General features: G+C 37.4%; 1 protein-coding gene across 1 annotated transcript in view; it reads right to left on the bottom strand.

Moving 5' to 3' along the window:
- Positions 1-19,979, bottom strand: part of Trhn (tryptophan hydroxylase) — a 119,252-nt gene that overhangs the window by 12,325 nt on the left and 86,948 nt on the right. Inside the window, exons 5-10 of the mRNA XM_081727629.1 lie at positions 19,061-19,128; positions 16,728-16,778; positions 10,263-10,361; positions 8,479-8,525; positions 4,810-4,945; positions 1,477-1,603 (exon numbers count right to left, since the gene is read on the bottom strand). Of these exons, the coding sequence (XP_081583755.1) occupies positions 1,477-1,603; positions 4,810-4,945; positions 8,479-8,525; positions 10,263-10,361; positions 16,728-16,778; positions 19,061-19,128 (528 nt within the window). The remainder of the gene's footprint in view (positions 1-1,476; positions 1,604-4,809; positions 4,946-8,478; positions 8,526-10,262; positions 10,362-16,727; positions 16,779-19,060; positions 19,129-19,979) is intronic.

Genomic DNA, 19,979 nt, shown 5'->3' with positions numbered 1-19,979 from the left:
ACGTTACACGATTTTCATCTGTTGTCTTTTGTAGTTAGTAATCGCGGAGCGCCAAAAAGCGCATGATATCGTCATCTGTTTTCTGTACGGAAGGAATTGAGTGCTTCACAACGGAACTATGTGTTATCATAGCGGAAACATTACAAATGTGATAAATGTTGTGAATTCCTACCCGCACAGCGTTCTGTGACTACTAACTAAAAGACAACAAATGAAAATCGTGTAACGTTTAATGTTGCCAACTTTGTAGAACAGATTTGGCTGGCATTTCAAAAGTTGCGTTCTTTCTGGAAAACCCTTTATTACGGAGCTAGTTTAGGGGAGGAGCATGTAAGATGACGAAATGGGAATAAGACAAGTTGGCCATTGGATGTCACTCATCTCCCACACCGATAGGCAGATTCTGCCATTCAATCACTGAAGTAGCAAGCGTGAAAATATATCAAGTAGAAACGAATCGTCCGCCAAGTGTGGACTGCGTGATGTAATAGACAGACTCTGCCGTTCAATCAATGTGAAATAGCGAGCGTGGAAACATATCGAATCCAATTAAAACGCCCGCCAAGTGTGAACTGTGTGATATAATTCCATTTCTCCAAAATTAGGTGAAAGGGTATAATACAGCCAGAATTCATCGTCGAATAGTAAGATTACGGTAGAACTTTATAAATTATGGCTGTGTGCGCGAGTGCTGCAGTGTGTTTCAAGGAGGACTTGCCGACATACTTGAGAAGGGTGGAAATTTGTAGTGGCAAACGACCTTAATGAACGAATGAAACTTGTGATTTGTGAAAGGCGTAATTATGATTTCTGAACTGTCTGATCTTAGAATTTCTGGGAACTTAGCAGCTGCGTGGAGAAATTGAATTGCCTTACTTACTTCATACTTGGCTAGCGCTTCGGTTGTACTACGTACGTTTTCACACTCGCTGCTTCACAATGATTGAATGGCAGTCAGTTTGGGAGATGAACTACGTACAATAAATCAAATGTATCGTATCTCCATTTCATCTTACGTGATTTTCCTCTGGTGGCTTACCGAGGTTGAAAATAAAAGCTCTCGTATATTATATAATATGAGATGTTTCTTAGAATAACACACTTCACATCGTAAGACTTTTTTCTTTCTTTCACTACCAATTAGCAACCATAGCCAACACAACGTGAGTACATTGTTTTACTAGTTTCTATACAAATCGTTTAAATGTTTTCTGATATTTTATTTAACAGAGTAGAAATAAAATACTGTAATGTATTGCTGTACCAAATTTCGTGCATTTGTTTCGTTAGGTGTATTCACAGTTATATTCATAACGTTCAGCATTCACACACATCTGCGATGTAGCCATTTATAATTCAATAGATTTTAAAATACAATCGAAACGTCATTAATTGGAAAATCTTTCGGAAACAGAACATTACCTTCTACCTTACACGCATGATATCAAGAGAAAATATATTTTTGTTGATACTTACCGTAGCAAGTTTCTCAACGTCTTCATCCAACGCCCCTAAAGAAGCAAGCCCCAGTTCTTGTGAGAACTGAGCAAAACTTGGATTAGCTAGAAGTGGCATGTGACCCAGAAGTTCATGACAGCAGTCGCTACATAAAAGAATACATTTCAAGTTAAAGTATGTGTAGTTAGAGAGCACTAAGGGTGCACAACGATAATAATTGAAAACTATTTTTTGGATCAAAAGATGTATTATATTTCAGTCAAAAATTTTCTTGTAGGTCTTATAACTGCACAACTACATATAGTGTAACTGAACCCAAACCATCACTTAACACAGTATGATGTGCTTATTCCGCAAAAAAAAAAAAAAAAAAAAAAGGTTCGATTTATGGACCATCCAAAAATTTTGTGGCTCCTCATCCAAAAACTAAGATCGCAATCTTTTGATTCATATTTTTGGATCATTCGTAAATTTCTTGTTCAAAAATACGGCATTTGCATGCTCGTAGTTTTCCTCAAAATCTTTTAAAATCTCTTCACGGGATTCTTAGGTTATGATATCAACACCACCACATTATTAGGTATAAATGAGTGAAAGGAAAGAAACGTAATCCGTATAACAAAGTATAATATTGAAATAGAATAAATGAACACATAAGGAACTCTAAAACACAAAAGGATGAAAATCATCTGATCTTTTTAAACAATTAAAAGCCGAAAACTACAATATTTGTACATGTCGGGATTTATGTAAATGAAAGAGCATAGTAAAATTCGAATAGATTTTTACTAAAAGAAAAAAAATTCAAAAACAAACAAATTGTAACATTTTCCTCGATGACAATGCATGCAAAACCAAAAGAAGAGCTCACAGCGCTGAAAATTAAATTCTCATTTATCAAAGAGGCTGTTACGCGTTCACCAATGATTTCGACAAGTTTTCATAATATCTACATTAAAATATCCCCTAAGTCCCTTCTTCAATCTTTAAGTCAATTATGTAACCAAAACCTAACTACAGCCAAAATACATTTCAATATGATGATTCTATAGGTAAGCTTTGTGTTACGTTTCGAGTTTACTAATTATCAAACACAGGTTTCTTTAGTTATTTCATGGTGCCCCGTTAGTACTCCATGGCTAGTTTCTTGAACTCACGATGACCACACGTTCCAGAAGTGGTGCTGGTCCAGGTTGACCCGACGATGGGTTTACTTGTGCCTTTTCGTTCCATTTGAACTGTGCCATAATTCTGTTAACAGTAACTAATGATGCACGTAAGGCTAGGGTTGCCAACTTTTGAAAATGGAAATACCGGACACCCTCCTGAAGTACGTATACTCTTAAGATTGTGACACCATCTGGTGTCAACAATGTGAACAACCTGGAAGTGGTTACTTCGCATAAAATTGAGCGATAAGGAGTTCGAATTTAATAACTTCAGTTATTTTTGAAGCATTTATTAAATTTAGTTATTCCAGTTTTGGTTGAGTCGGCATATTATCTAAGTTTTGTTGTATACAAAAAAAAATCTTGTTTAAAATAGAAAAGCAAATCTAATTGGCAATATAATTACGGCATGCAGAAAATATACTTGATAAATAAGTCTTACCAGCTTCGCTGAGGCTGGTAAATGGTAAAAGCTCATAATGACTACATACTTTTATTGTATCTCTATGCCATGTGCACCCGCAGGATTTTTCCAGGGGGAGAGGGGAAAGACACACACCAATTGCTAGAAATAAACCCAACAAAATAAAACTTCATTGCTATCAGCACCACGTCAGCAAAAGAAACAACAAAGAGCGAAATTATCTTTTCAACTTAACTGACGGATACCATCATTCAAAATACTTAGCATTGCATGCAGCATCAAGCTGAATATAATTATTACTGAAAAAATATGAAACATCACATGAGGGAGAGAAGTAGATTAAAATCTTAGGGATGTATTTGACTAAATTTGTTACTCTAAATCATTTAGTGAATGTTGATTTTAAAAGTATACTATTGTCACCAGAAGAGCCTATAAATGTTAACTTTTTTCGAAAATCCAGGGAGGAGCAATTGCCCCCTCTTGCACTCCTCTGTGGACGCCCATGCTGTATAACCCTATGCATTATTTAATTGGAAGATGTAGCTGAGAATGAAGCAGTGATATCTGCGCTCTTGAAAATGTGCTTTTGTTGACCTTTAGCAGTTCAATAAATAAGAGTTGACTTTTCCAGCCTTCAACTCTTCAGCAAATTCTGTGCTTAACAGGTAAATATCAAAGTGAATTATAAGCTCTGTTTTAACCATGTTCGTCAACAAAAGATTCCCTTCGTTACTCAGGACTAGTACGAAGAAAAATTACTGGACATTTAACGTCTGGTTTTGAGGTCGTATCGGACACCGGACAAAGAGGTCCAAAAGTGAACTGTCCGATAAAAAAAAAAAAAGACGGTTTTCAACCCTACGTAAGGCAGCGCTAATGATCTGTTGACTTCTATTACATTCCGAATGCCCAGTGATGCTTCCTCACAGCCACATTCGCGAGTAACGATGGCATTTGATGTATTGCATGTTCACAATACCATCTGCGTCATATTCATCGGCCGTTCGTATCCGTGCTATGTTTTCGTTGCCCTGTAGATGTCTATTTACCTACATCAAAGGAGTATAAAACGAAAATTGCCATGAAACGGACAATCTTTGAAAAATGTACAGGGTGTCCGAGAAGTCCTTCCCTGATTACAGAAATTGATAACTCAGGCTAGAAATAAGATAGAAATATGAAACTGGTGTTGAATTGTTTACAAACTATAAAAGTTTTGGTCACATCAGTACACTTCCACATGAGCGCCCTTGGTAGCACGTAGCACATCTAGGCGATATTCAATTTCCATCCACACATTAGCCAACATCACTGGAGGGATCGATGCAACGACTGTGGTTATTCGTTGCTGCAGGGTTTCAAGATCTGGTACGCGTGTTCGGTAGACCTCATCCTTGACATAACCCCATAAAAAGAAGTCTAATGGGGTTATGTCAGGAGAGCGTGGAGGCCAAGCTGTTGGTCCATCACGACCAATCCATCGCCCAGGAAATGTCCTATCGAGATAGGCACGGACGTCCAAATCCCAATGAGGTGGTGCACCGTCTTGGTAAAACAGAACAAACCTAACACAGACAAAAACTTTTATAGTTTGTAAACAATTCAACACCAGTTTCATATTTCTATCTTATTTCTAGCCGGAGTTATCAATTTCTGTAATCAGGAAAGGACTTCTCGGACACCCTGTATTTTGTTCCTATATGTTGAACACTACAAACTATCTTGAAGTATAAAAATCCTTTGCATTATACTTACGGTTCGGGCGTGTAGAAAGGATCCGACGAGTGTCTTATATATTGTGTGCAGTGAAACACTCGAAATGCTAGACCAGCCAAGAAATCCCGAGGTGAGAGATAGCCAGCCACTGGTCTTAACTGGAATCCAGTCTTCCCTGTTATATAAAAATATTTACTTTATTATTAATTTTATTTTTTTAAACTTTACACATATTTTGAGTAATTGAACTGAATAAAAGCAATGCTGATTTACTGTACACGGTAAATGTCTGTAGTTTTAATCAACCTGGAAGAGGTAAATCTCAATATGAGTAATAAACGTCCGTGTGCATAAACCTACAGGCAGGGGTAAAAAATGAGGGGGAAGGCGGGGAACACCCCCACCTCGAAAAAATGTGTACGGCGTCCTCCCAGTCCTAAAACATTACAATGGGCAAAGATAGGCAGGGGGAACGGCGTGACGTTATGCCGATTTTCGGATCCACTTTTACGTCTGCCTACAGGTATTCGTACTACACAATGCAATATTGAATACCATTTTCACCAATCGTCGGCCGACGATTTAGGGTGCGTTACAGCATTTACAGTATTCTTTTCATATACAGAAGTGTTTACGAGGGCAATTCGAAAGAAAAACAAACTCTGCGCATGTTGGAGAAATGGCCGAGAAGAGCGACATCAGTCCTGTGGCGTTGTGTGCCGTAGTTCAGTACAGTGAGGAGTAGAAGAAGGTTGTGTTATAGTTCACTTGTCCGCTCTAACAATTGAAAATGAATGTTCCAATATAAAAACCCACCAAACGTGAAGTGCGTGCGGTAAGGGGTCGTCCACATATTACGTAATGCGGTAAAGGGGAGAGGGGTTTCGGCCTTGCGTTACGTAGCGTGACAAGGGGAGAGGAGGAGGTTTAGGTCTTCGTTACGTAACGCATATTTTTTCTGTAATTCTTATTTTTATTCTCAGATTTATATGTAATCTTTTAAACAAATAATTTTATTCAGTCCTTTCTTTTTTATAAATAAACTAGCAGAATAACCGTTCTTCGCACTTTCATTTTGGACATAAAGGGTACTAAAACTGTCACCAGTCAACTTAGGGACCCCCAAAATTATAAATTTGACACTAATATCTGTCATTTTCAATATTTTTACATGCCACCATTCACCCTTAGGAGTACTAATGGAAGCTGAATTTGGATTTAAACAGCATCAGAAATGTTAGTGTTCATCTCCGCGAAACCAAAAGCTATAGATTCGACGCTAATATCGTTCCTTTTCGATCATTTTTATACACCTCTCCCTCCCCCAAATTATGGAGATAAATTTTAATTTAAACGGCATCGAAAGTGTCACTGTTTATCTCAGCGAGTACTGAAACTATGAATTTGACACTAACATCGGTCCTTTTCGATCATTTTTATATATCTCTCCTCCCTCAAGTTGCACCTTGAAAGTGAAATGATTAAAATATCTCAGGCCAGAACTTCATGTATGTTGAAACTTTGATCAAGATCGGTCGGGTGGTTAACAGTTATTAAGTAACAAACTTATATATATATATATATTGCGAACTATAGCCTATGTAAATTGAATCATTCAGAAGGGATTCGAAGGCGCACTAGACATCACCATAACTAGTATCGAACCCTGCATGTATTACAATAAAATAAAACTCCGTTTTGTGGCTATCGCAGTATTGGATTTAAGGAACACGCTTTTCTGGAGTTAGTTGTTAGTGATCGTAACCACTGCTTTAAAATTCCTTCGCGTTCCCACTTGTATCGCTATTTCTGAAAACATTATCTAAAACCTTTGATTTGACTCATTATCAATCCTTTCTTCTAAGGAGTTTTGCATGTGAAACAGAAGAAATTCCTTTTCGCGAAATAATATTTTTCATGACGGAACGATCCACGATTTGCAGATCAAAATGAGGAATTAAAAACCTAATTCGTCGGGTATTCATCTCGTACTAAATCTGATCTTTGGATTTGAATATTTCTGAAGAACTCGAGTTTATTCGCATTCTCGCACTGATTTAGGACAAGAAGAATTGGAAAAGGGGTAAACTGAAGTCCAAAGAAAATGTTCGAAACTTTGTTCACAAACGAGATGTCCCTGTTCTTTCACGTATGCAGCCATTTCGAATCTGTGGTCGACGAGGAACAGAATTTTGCATCGTCGACACTAACGAAGTTCAAATGCACGAAGCATCCTGGATCCCTGATAAAGAGGTCGATGTCAGTTGTTTAGATCCTGTTTCAACTATATTTCCTCCTTGTCATCATCGGTGACTTAAAAGGATGGATGCGATCTTCTTGGGGAAACGCAAGTATGCAATTTCGAAGAATTAGAAGTGGTTAATTAAGCAACCTTATGGATTTAAAATATTACTACGGTTCTATGATTTTCTCATATGTACTTTGATTTATTGTCGAAAAGGACTGCAAATACATTCAGAATACAAGTATTTTGTAATAAAATGTTCTACCTTTAAAATAGATTTTTTGTATTGTAATAACCCCCAAAATAAGTAAAATTGGTCAGAAAACAAAAATCAAAAAGTGTTACACAACGAAGGGGGAGGGGTTCGGCCTTGCGTTACGAAGTGTGACAAGGGGGACGGAGGGGGTAAAAATTGGTCAAAAATAGCGTTACGTAATATGTGGATGGCCCCTAATACGATTTGCGAGTGCTCAAAAACTTTCGGCAACTGCGATTGATCGTAAACTGTGTGGTGTTTACGAACCAAATTTGATGAGTGAATGTGTCGTACGTGAATGGTGTCGCATGTTGAAAAATGGACGAACTGACGTGCACGATGCAGCAAGAAGTGGGCTCCCATCTGTAGTCAGCAATGAACTCGTGCAGGAAATTGACAAAACTGTCCACGAAGTCTGTCGGTTCACGATGTCTGAACCTTTCTGTTTACTTGCCTCAAATTTCTCATACTGTTTTGTACGAGGTGGCTTCATTCCCAGGTGGGATATTTTTTTGCAGAAGAAATTTCAAATCTTTTAAAACAATGTGACAAGTGCCTCAATTTGAATGGTGAATACGTAGAAATTTATTTCGGGAGGGTTCCAAATTCAATATAAAGATAGTTTACATTAAAATTCCTAAAATTGCCCCTAAAATTAGGCTAAATTTACACAAAAGTCGAAATTTTGGGGGGGTCCGGACTCAATGTACTTTTCTACTACTAGTTGTACTTTTCTAATGTGTGTAATTAAAATCCTGTATCTTTGAGTGTGTGTCATTGATAACCAAACGGCGTATTTTTCGAATCGTCTTCGTATATTTCTTTCATCTTACGTTAGTAGCAGCACCCTTTCCGAAATTTCAATTATATCTTCTATTAAAAAGTTACAGACGAAGAGGCCAATCTGAATTTGTTTTCTGTTATGGATGTAATTTTGTGTAAATTACTGGAAAGTCTATTGATTCCCCTAATAATGATAAGAGAATCTTGGTTAAGAGTGTGTATCATATTGTTGATGAATGAATGATAGAATATAATGCTAAGAAGAACCTGGTGAACAGTTTGTCTTGATTTTCCAAGCATCTGAAAACTAAATGTCAAGAGGTAGATGAGTAGAAAGCAGGGAGTTTGTTTAACTGGCTGTTAATTTTTTTAATTGTAATAATAATAATTACCTGTAAAACATTAGAATGTTTTTAATACTTACTTTTTAGAAACGCGCTAACATCCTCCAGTTGAGGAATATTGTCCTCCCTGAAAAAGAAAACACCAATAACTAATATTTTAAGATAATTAATAGACTGACAACTCTCTTCACATCGAATCTCATCTAATATACACACACATACAGATAGATAGATAGGTAGATAGATAGATAGATATAGAGATAGATATACTAATGAACAACTTAAATATAATAATGCATGCTCTGTGACGGAGAAGCTATAGTGATAACAGAACGACCGAATATCTAATTTCAAGGTCACATTATTTAACTGATAATGGTGAAATAACATAACGTACTCTGAATACTTGGAAGTTTGGAAAGGATGTGGATGGAGCTCAAATTGTAGCCATTTCCACAGCATGAGATGTGAGTCATGTTAGTAAAGATAAGTTTGAGAAATGGGCGAAAACCTGCTAGCTAATGATTTCATCTCAAATTTGACTTTATAAGGTCACTTTTAGAACAAACAAATAAAAAAAGACTTTATAGGTATTTTTTAATATAACATATTTTTGCAATTGTCAAACAACTATATAACAAACTCTGATTTGAAGTTTCTTCATAAGATTGTAAATGGGAACCTAAGATCAGAAACCCTAATTCGACAACTATCCTTCCATGTCCCTTCCCGCAAAACCCGGAATACCCACCTATTCCATCTTGCACGCCCTAGGTTGACAATTATACAGAGGTCTCTTTTTCACCGAGTACCCAACTATTATAATAATCTAACAAGTGAGGTGGACATTTTTTCGAGCTACCCAATGTTTGAAAGAGCAATAAAACGCGTGCTAATAATATTACTTGTGCACTCTTTGTGAATACTATTGATGTTACTGTTGTTTATTTTTTAAATTCTTTTTCTTTTTTCCCGCTTGTTGACATTACCCTGTGTAAAATGGCACAATTATGCTGTATCTGGGAATTTGTTCAATAAATAAATAAATTGAAGTAATGTCCTGCTATTCGAAGTCAAGAAACTTACTCTTAAAAATTCGAGCATCAAAGCAATAATCGGTGTGTTTGGTCCTTACTTTTTTAATTTCATGAAAACATTATGAGGGTTTTGAGACAAGTTGAATTCAAATTATGCAAAGGGTTCGCGGTGGCTCAGTGGTAGAGCGTTCACCTCTGGTGCTTGGGGTCCCGGGTTCGATCCCAGCCCCTACCAAGTTAACTTTGTGGTGGACAAACACCGTGCGCGTGGGTTTTCTCGGGGTTCTCCCGTTTCCTCCCACTTTCTTCATTCCACCATTTCATTCATTACTCATCATCACCGTCTCCTTTAGCCTAACCGGCATAACCGTGGGACGTAAAACTCAAAGATTTCATTTCATTTTTTTTCAAATTATGCAAAATATTGTATTCATAAAAATACATATACTATAACAATACATGTAACAATAAAAATTACATATTCATAAAAATACATGGGAGTCCGCATGAGCATCTTGAGGCGGGACCCCATGATCGACGTCCTTATGTAAGGCCCCAGGTAATGTGCTGCCATCTCTTGACAAACTGTCATATCAAGATGTCCAGTAATACCAGATGCTGAGAGACACACTTGCCTCGCAATATCAAGCAATAAGAAAAGTGATTCTTGGAAAGAACTCGTGACGTACGCAGATATGTCACTGGTGCGCAAGAAGTTAAACAACTTAGGTCCTACAATTGTTTACCCATTTAGCTACTAAACAATATTTTTAAAATAAAAATGAACATAGAGATGATTTTCGACAAACAAAAAATATTACTTTTACCTGTATCCACAATATTTGACTAGCTGAGGCCAGTTTTCCAAGTATTCTCTGCAAGCATGTTTAGCGTACAGTTTGTGTAACTCCCTGAACACAGTACCCCTGAAAATAATGAAAATTTATTGTATCTTTAAGTCGAATTGAATAGTGTTTGTAAAGTATGAAACTCTGATCAAAAAGTATCTGCTCTTAGGTAGTAAAAAGAAAATATTTTACTTGCGAAGTTTGACTTCAAATTTCCTTTAAAGTGGGATCCCTTCGAGTATTACTTATTCTAAAGACTCTTGAATTGTTTGTAGCAGTTTTGGAAATAATAATTTGATATCACTGAGATGCCTCGTCCAGGGGCGGATCCAGGGCGGACTTCGGGGGGAGGGGGTCGCAATACTGAAACTTCGAACTACATTTAAGAGGTCCAATCTCTAGTATGGGTTATATATATATATATATATATATATATATATATATATATATATATATATATATATATATATATATATATATAACATAAGAAAGTTTCCTCTCCTGGGGGGGGCGATCGCCTTCTGGATCCGCCACTGGCCTCGTCTTATTCGTCGTTACTCTTTTATGCCTTGAAAACAGATACCAAAAGCGGCTACTATACAGGGTGACCCAAAAGTAGGTATACACCCCTGCAGGCTCGCAACTAGAGGGGACCAGGGGCCTGCCCCCCTAAACTTTTCATCGCCCCTCCTGACCTCAGTACAAAATGCTATTATTAATACAAAAATCACAATTTAGATATTTATAAGAGAATTTTTAATGACTTGCCCCCCCTATCTTATTCATGTTGCCCCAAACTTCTTTATCTGGTTGCGGGTCTGCACCCCTGCAGTGATCAAGTATAACATTCTAGCTTGTAGGTTTATTTGCTTCGGCTGTTCCGAGCTTAAGATGTAAGTAAAAAGACATTAAGAATAAATAATAAGAAAACTAAATCTACCTGATGGATAACAATAAGAAATTATATAAAAAGCAATGAGTTGATCAGCACGGGACTGTATACCTACTTTCGGGCCACCCTGTAGTTCGAAGAAAGCCAAAAGTCACATGGAGCCATATCTGATGAGTAGGGAGGTTGACAGCTCTGTGGCAGTTTTTCTTTGGACAAAAATTCTTGAATTATACGTAAGTTATGGTTAGTAGTATTATCGTAGTGAGTCTGCCAAAGCCCTAATCTTAACACAAAGTCCGGTCTCCTGTGACGAACTGCATTGTGAAGTCCTCGAAGAACATAAAGGAAGTAGTGATGGTGAGTGACTGATCGTCAGAAGTGTACTTCTGTTGGACCGCATTTCAGAATATAGCAACCATAGACGGTACCGTATGATTCTGTAATTCGTCTATATTGATAGACTATACGCACGTACAAGGTATGATCAAAAAAATACGATGAATATATATATTTTTAGAACAACTGCCGACGCTACAACCATTTGATATAATTTGTCCGATAGCCTGATCCGCTGAGACAGACAGCGTCAAGTTACAACACATTCTGGCTTCTCAGTCAGCGTCCACAGCTGCTAGAGCGAGGTTGTGTTTACCGTGTCTGTCGTGCATCAACAACGCGTGAACACTTATGGGGCGTTTGCACTTGGTCGATTTAGTCGCACGACTAAATCGACTCGCTGCATTTGCCACTAAATCGAAGCAACTAGGCCGAATCAGATCGATGGATGTGTTTAATTATTTCAACCACAGAAAATAGAACGTCTTTCAATTTAGTTGCCAGTCGATTCGTCGCCTTCGATCTACAAGCGATTAAGTTGAAGTCCCGTTTACACGGTCGATTAAGTTGAAAGTAACGTCAATTCAACTGAATCGAACGCAAATCGACTAAGTGTAAACGCCCCATTAAGTTCTGTTTCAAGTTGCAAAATAGTGCCAAACAAACTCACGTAATGTTAAAATTGGTGAATGGCGAAAATGCTGTAACTCTGAAGATTGTTTACAAGTGGTATGAGCGATTTAAAAGCGGAAATGAGTCGGTAGAATACGAGCAACATTCGGGACGTCCATTAACCTCAAAAACAGAAGAAAATGTGCAGTGGCAAAGAAACCATTCAAGCGTTGGTTCAAACAGCCGAGAGCTTTCCAAAGAACTAAACATCTCGTACGGGTCCGTACAAAGTATTTTAACCACCGATTTGGAAATGAAGAGAGTGAATGCAAAATTCGTCTCCCGACTTTTGTCTGACGAACAGGAGTTTTTGGCCGTATTTTTTGATCACAACTTGTACGCGTACAAGCAAAAGTTCCGCATAAGTTATCAACTACCATATATTAGTAAATCAAATGTTCAGTTTAGTGCAAAGGGTTGAGTTTTGTCATCAATTTCATTTTGGAGACTATTGGTGTACCCAGGGGTAAAAGTGAGGGGGAAACGCGACGTCGTTCCTCCACTTCTAATATATATAATTTTTTCAATAATTTTTTCACTATATATAATACTTCAATATTTTTTTCACTCGATGATATCTTAAAAACTTCAATAAGACCTTTTTATACTGTATTGTGTGTATTTCTCATTCTTAATTTGGATGCAATATGGACAACCATAAACACTACTCAATACAAATAGTTTGCAAAAGTGGTTCAATCGGGACAGCACAGGATAGAATTGGGACAGCTTCTCATCCTATGGTTACTTGAAAACTTAAGTAAAGAAGAAACCATTGACCTACATATAAATATGTTTCTCTCTCTGAGTCTTTTTTCCTGCGAAGGTCTTCGATAAAAAAGGAGAAAAAACTCAGTACCTTTGTCGTGTGTTTGAACAAGCCATGAATGTCATACGTTCACTGTTTGTTCACCAGATGGCTCTCAGATAGTTCTCAGAAGAGGTAATAAAGATTTTCATTTAATCAAGGAAAAGGAGATCGTTATTGAGCAGTTCTTTCCTCTACACAAAACCTAGCTCCCTTCTCTTTTAATTTTCGTAAACATTCAGTGCAAGGATGTAGAATGTCCATTTCATTTTCTTCTTATAAGAAGTGATCTTTTATGCATGTGTGTGTGTGTGTCCATCGAATTACTTCCTCAAAGTCTAAAAATTGTATAAAGTATCTTCTAATATGCGTACTTTAGACAGAAACAGTCTTTTGCGAATTATTTTCTTTTAACGAAAGAAAATGGAGAATACGATAGATATTTTATGTTTTGGCTCAAAAGATCCAATATATTGCAATCAAAAATTTTCTTATAGGCCTTTTATCTGGAGAACTAGTGTAGCCAAGCCCAAACTATCAGTTAACTCAGTACGATGTGCTTATTCCGTAGAAAATACGTAAACTCGATTTAGGAGCCGTTAAAAAATATTGTGGCCCCTAATCCAAAAAATATTTATTGGCCAAGATCGCATTTTTTTTATCCATTTTTAGTTTTCCTAAAATTCTTGTTTCGTCGGAACGCCATATTTTACATAAGATTTCTTTCAGAATCTTCGACAGAGAGATTATTTCAATATATAAAAGAAACGAGATTTGAAAAATGAAATTTTTGTCCCCATTGTTTCATCCAGGCATAGTTCCGAGAACTTTATACCTTCTTCCCTCGGAATTAAAAATAACTCTTGTGCATTCTTTAGCAAATGATGTTCCAGCGAAACTCCTTTATACTTTGCTTTTGCCCCACCCTCCCGGACAAAATTTTCTGAAAGAAAGCCTGCTTGTCACTATTTGTTTTCCAGAAAGATTTTTCTCATTCTCAGAAAATGTTTCCCTGGGTCCTTCTGGAGGTCAAAAAAAAAAAATACATAGGACGTAGCTGACAACGAAAATATGCAGAATAGGTGTAAAATTTAAGTAGACATTGGTAATCTTGTGAGAAAATTATCTTTGGGATCAGGTAGATGGGAGAATATAATAAGATTCATGATCTTATAGGTCCTGATCCTAAGTACAATCACCAATCAAATATACTGCAAAGATAAAGAAAAATGATTGGATGTAGTTGCACCTTTTTAAGAGCAAGGCTAGTCATAAATATAGTTTCTAATCAATCGTATTAGAAAGCTGAAAAATGATTTGATATAATTGTTATGATCCGTCTCCTTTAGGCTAAAGAGACGTTAAACTGGAAGTTTTCTGAAACGATGTAATTGTCCTTTTCAACATCAAGGATAGTCCTAAATACTTAGTTGCGACACACATACACACAAAAAAATACGAATTGTAGCTGTATTACTAATAATAATTAACATAATGCATATTGTTGTTGGAAGGATAAACTACAATACCTCCCCTACCTAGTACAGTGAACTGGATTCACCCGACCCAACCATTCGCGAGATAAGCGATAAAGACTGAACACGTGTGTAAGTGCGTTGGTGGAAAATGACAAGCGTAAAAGTACGAGAACAAAAGATAAACATCAAGATTCTCGTAAAACTTCAAAAATCTGCCACTGAAACATTTCAAATGTTGAAGGAAGTTTACAGTGAAGCTTGCGTGTCAAGGACAATTGTTCGAGTGGCACGGAAGGTTTTTGGAGGGTAGGGAGAGCTGTGATGATGATGAACGAACAGGCCACCAGCGTTCTTATGTAACTGAAACAAATATCGAAAATGTTCGCCGTGTTATGAGAAATGATCGCAGATTGATAGAGCAATTGCTGAGTCTGCGAACTTGGACAGAGAGTCAGTTAGACGCATCTTAACGGAAAAATTGCAAATGCGAAAAATTTCTGCAATGCACCCGCTCACAAAGCCCTATCCGTACAGAAATTTTTGGCTCAAAAAAACATTGCAGCGTTAGAACACTCACCGTACTTGCCTGATTTGGCACCTTGTGATTTGTTTTTGTTTCCGAAAATTAAATCTGAACTGAAAGGAACACACTTTACCACTGTTAATGAAGTTAGAAAAAAATGGAAAAAGTACTAAAAACCCTTACAGAACATGACTTAAAGGGATGTTACATACAGGTATACACCCCTGCATTAATCAAGTATAACATTCTACTTTATGGATTCATTTGCTTCGACTGCTCCGGGCTTAAGTTATAAGTAAAAAGATGTTAAGAACAAATAATAAAGAAACTAGGTCTACCTGTTTGATAAAAAAATAAGATACAGTGAGTTGATCAGTATGCAACTGTATACCTACTTTTGGGCCAACCTGTACAATGGCAGCAGCGAATGAAGAAATGTGTTGAAGCAGAGGGGGACTACTTTGAAGGTGACACCACCGACAGCAACCAATAATGTAAGTACTCTGAGTTATTACTTCAGTCCGTTTTTTTCTCGAACCTCGTATAATCTCCAATCAACCGCCTTTGTGGTGTTTTCTCAGGGTTCTCCCTTTTCCTCCCACTTTGTTCATTCCACCATTTCATTCATTTCTCATCATCATCGTCTTCTTTTGCCTAGCCGGCATAACCGGGAGACGTAAAATTTAAAGACTTCCTTTCATTTTTTTTCAATCAACCGTACTACGTACAAAGCTAAGAAACTATTGGATGTGATTGGCTGTTTTCAGTCAGGGTCGTGCCGTGGGGATTGTGAGCGGGGTGACGGCCCCGGGCGCCGAAGTAAGGGGACGAAAAATTCGGGAGAAAAAAAGGAAAAAAGATAGGAAAAATTGCTTAGAATATATGTATGGAGGCACCGTCGTACACTCTCGCCCCGGGCGCTGATTTTCCTCGGCACGGCCCTGTTTTCAGCCCTAAATAGTCTCCAATTAACCGTACTAAAAAGCTGAAAGATTATTTGATGTATTGCCCCCTCTTCAGTACCAAGGCTAAGAGCCGCGATATGAGTGGTAGAGCCCTCAACTTTTGTGCGTGAGGTTCCTTGGTAAATCCCAGCTTGTACCAAATGGATTTTGTGGAGGACATACTCCGTGTATGCAGTTTTATTGGGACTGTCAATTTTTTTTCATTCAACCTTTTCCTTAATTATCATCACTGTTTTCCTTAGCCTGGGGACATAATCGTGACTCCGTAGTGCTCTCAACGGGTCGGGTTGAAGACCGACCCAACCCGACCCGTGACCCGATTGACCCGACCCGAGCTGACCCGACTGACCCGACCCGACAACCCGACCCGAGTAGCCTGACCCGAGGTGACCCAACCCAACCTGTTTGAGAGCACTAATCGTGAGTCATTAAACTTTTTTTTAAAAAAAACTATAGGACGGGGTCTACTAAAAGTGGGATTTAAACTACCACTTGGGTTTATATTCGAGGGAAGTTCTCCCACAGGGAATTGAACCACCTGCACGGAAAGCAGAGTACCTACTTGGCCACCAATGAGCTCAGGATACTAAAAATCTCACGTAGCTACTGCAATGCATTTCACAGTTCAATTAATTATTTTCTGTAAGAGAATTTCAAATAATTTTACAAATACATTTCTTACACTTTTAGTTTAACTTTACTACAATGTAAAATAATAGAATCTGCTTGAAAGAGGCTACAATAATATAAATATTAAAAGAAAAACTTACCATGTTTTTATTTCCTCTTCTGTATATTCAACTCTTGGAATTGGGTGCCCACTAGAACGAGACAACATCCAATATATTTAAAAAAAAATATCAGAGGAGGTAGTACATACAATCGACTGGGACATGCTGACTGTCATTGAATACTATATTCCATTCATATTTGGGGGCGCGGTGGCTCAGTGGTAGAGCGTTCACCTCCGGTGCTTGGAGTCCGTGGTTCGATTCCAGCTCGCGCCGTGTGGACTTTGTGCTGGACAAACACCGTGCTCGTGGGTTTTCTCGGGGTCCTCCCGTTTCCTCCCACTTTCTTCATTTCACTCATTTCTCATTATCACCGTCTCCTTTAGCCTAACCGGCATAACCGTGGGACGTTAAACTTAAAGATTTCATTTCATTTTTCCATTCATATTTAAACCACAGCAGACATTGGTGGTAGTTCATAAAGGAAATTACAATTTTATCGCTATGTTATCGTTATCATAAGTATTCTGCCATCCTGCGGAACTTTATTTTGAGCGCAAAAGAAATGTACACTCATGTCCAAAATTATTGTCGCATGTCTATAGGGGGAATATGTTGTTCTAGGTATGTAATTTGATAAGAAATTCGCCCGGTATTTCTTATAATGTTAGTATGTGTATAATCGGTAAAGACATGTATGTGGCAAATTTCATGTCAAAAGAGCAGTAAATAAGAACAATAAAACGAAAATAACATTTTCTTGTCCATTTAGCAACATTTTATTTTACTCATTATAATTTTCGTATTTATAATTCTTTTCCTATGAAATTTACCACAAATATACATTTCCCGATTATACACATAGTATTTGTATTAAAAGTACTCTGTAAAATCATTATCAAATTATATTCGTACAAAAAGACAATTATAGATATGCGACAATAATTTTGGACATGAGTGTACATATGCATGTTCTCTTTCTTTTGTCAACGAACTAGGGAAATATAGGGTGGCGATTTCCCGCAGTATCTCCTCAGCCTTCCATCCCGTAATATCCCAGCCGTTAAAGTCACTCTGACCACGCCTGGGACCAATGTTAAGTTGCCGTACCAATCACAGTGATTCCCGCCAACTTGGCTACTGGAGAATTGATACCTTCTCCCTGTATCCCTAAAGCACTGAAAAAAAATTCTGCCAAGATATCTGTCAGCGGGATTCAAATTCGGAACTCCCAACTACGAAACAAGAACTATCTGATCATCTACAATTGCTTGATAGCTATAATTAGTCGCACTAAATAAGTTTATTTTTGCAGGAACAATAACTAATTCTAATAGTTCATTCATTGTATAAGATGTTAAAGGTTTTACAATTACTCGCTTGCTCTTGGCACTTTCGTAGATGTGGAAAGAGCCTTTCATAATATATACATATAATTCGGAATATATCCTCATTTGGATATAGCATGTCCTGAATTTAACTTTTCGTGAATTATATATTTTCAAATTTTCTGGATATGATTGTTTCACCGAGAACTTCAGACAAATATTTTTTTTCATCACATTTACAGTAATATTTCGTCAGAAGGCTGCAGCTACTTACCGAGCCCGCGTATATAAATGTTTAACGTTTACACCTCGATTCAAGGTTCGATTCAAGGTTCAAGGTTCGAATTGCGTGTCAGATCTTGACTGAGAATTTATGTACTTTATCTCAGCTCCACCGAACGAATTTTGGGATAGAATATTTAATAAATAACTTCTTGTTGCCCCTAAACATTTTATCCTCGTTCCACTGTTAATATACAAGAGGCAAAAACCGTATGGGGCGTACGTAAAAACATATGTTACATATGTAAATTCTGTAGTTTTTGGACTAAACGTACAGTAAACGTATAGCTGAAAAGGCACGTTTTATAACATCTTCCGTATAAGTGCTCCATCCATACGTATTTTCCGTATGAAACAATATAGACAGACAGGATCTCACATACAAATAGACGTATATGACATATAGCTGACGAATGTAACATACGTATGTGTATGTAATATACGGAAGACTGTTAGATGTCAGACATCCTGCAACGGTATGATGTAACATCTAAAGGCAGTGCGTATGTAGCATATGGATGACGTATGCTGCGGTCTGATTTCCGTAGTAAACATAAGGATTCCATATGTTTTTACAATATACCGCTGTCCGGATTACGGGTTTTTCTCAGTGTAGACTATTCAATATAAAATTTCCTACGAATTTGTTTGAAACATTTTAAATAAATAAATGACTACGCAAAATGTAATTATGTTTACAACTTATTAGGACTTGTCAGTTTGGTTATTAAAACAGAGAAAATAATTAACGTGTGTACTTACTGTCTATATGAGCTTGCAATGTCAGCAAAATGTATTCTCCTTTTTCTGTAAACAGGATCCTTGAAACCCTGAAAACGAGTTGGAGAAGTTAATAATTTTGGAACCAAATAAGCAAAATAATACACCGTTTTTGTAATAGTGCAATCAGTCATAAAAGTAACCCTATCCACCAATGGAAAGCAAAGTTTTGAAACCCACATATACTAACTAGCACATTCTAAGCAACCATTGTAACTTATGTATGTTTTCAATGATTGTCGGAAAGTTTATTTCCACCAAGCACATACGAGGGCCATTTTCTTCAACCTCCGATGGACAATAAAAAACGACAAGAGCATAGAACAAAATGAATTTATTACGAATATACAAAAATAGTTAATTTTCCACAATGGCCGTGAAGATTGAGACATTTGTCATATAGGTCAACGAGCTTTTCGATCACCCCTTCTAAGAACATTGCTGCCAGTGACGTGAGATGAGCCTGAACGTTGTTTTGAAGCTCCTCATTGGTCGGGAACCCATTGAGCACATAGCCTTTAATGGCGTAGGTCTTATGTAACGATCGTATAAAGCAGTGATCGCCAAACTGTCGATCGCGAGCTACTAGTAGCTCGCGGAGACATTTCCGGTAGATCGCGTTAATGCTCCGTTGGCTAACCTTGATTACTCCACTGAGCTGATGCTAACGACAGGAGGCGCTGACGACAACAACTGCTTGTTTCTCCCGCACAATTGCCAATGTCAGCCTTATCTCACAGTTGATTGTATTCGCGTGGGGTTGTCCACGTTATGTTTTTCGTGTGTATATTAGACATTTGCTAAACGTTATGTTTTTCGTGTGTATATTACACATTTGCTAAACGTTATGTTTTTTGTGTGTGTTTTACACATTTGCTAAACGTTATGTTTTTCGTGTGTA

The sequence above is a fragment of the Thermobia domestica genome, chromosome 10, assembly GCF_964235325.1.
Source record: "Thermobia domestica chromosome 10, izTheDome1.hap1.1, whole genome shotgun sequence".
In the NCBI taxonomy this organism is placed as follows: Eukaryota; Metazoa; Arthropoda; class Insecta; order Zygentoma; family Lepismatidae; genus Thermobia; species Thermobia domestica.
The sequence above is the reverse complement of the archived record's forward strand: the minus strand, read 5'-3'. Positions and strand labels throughout refer to the sequence as shown.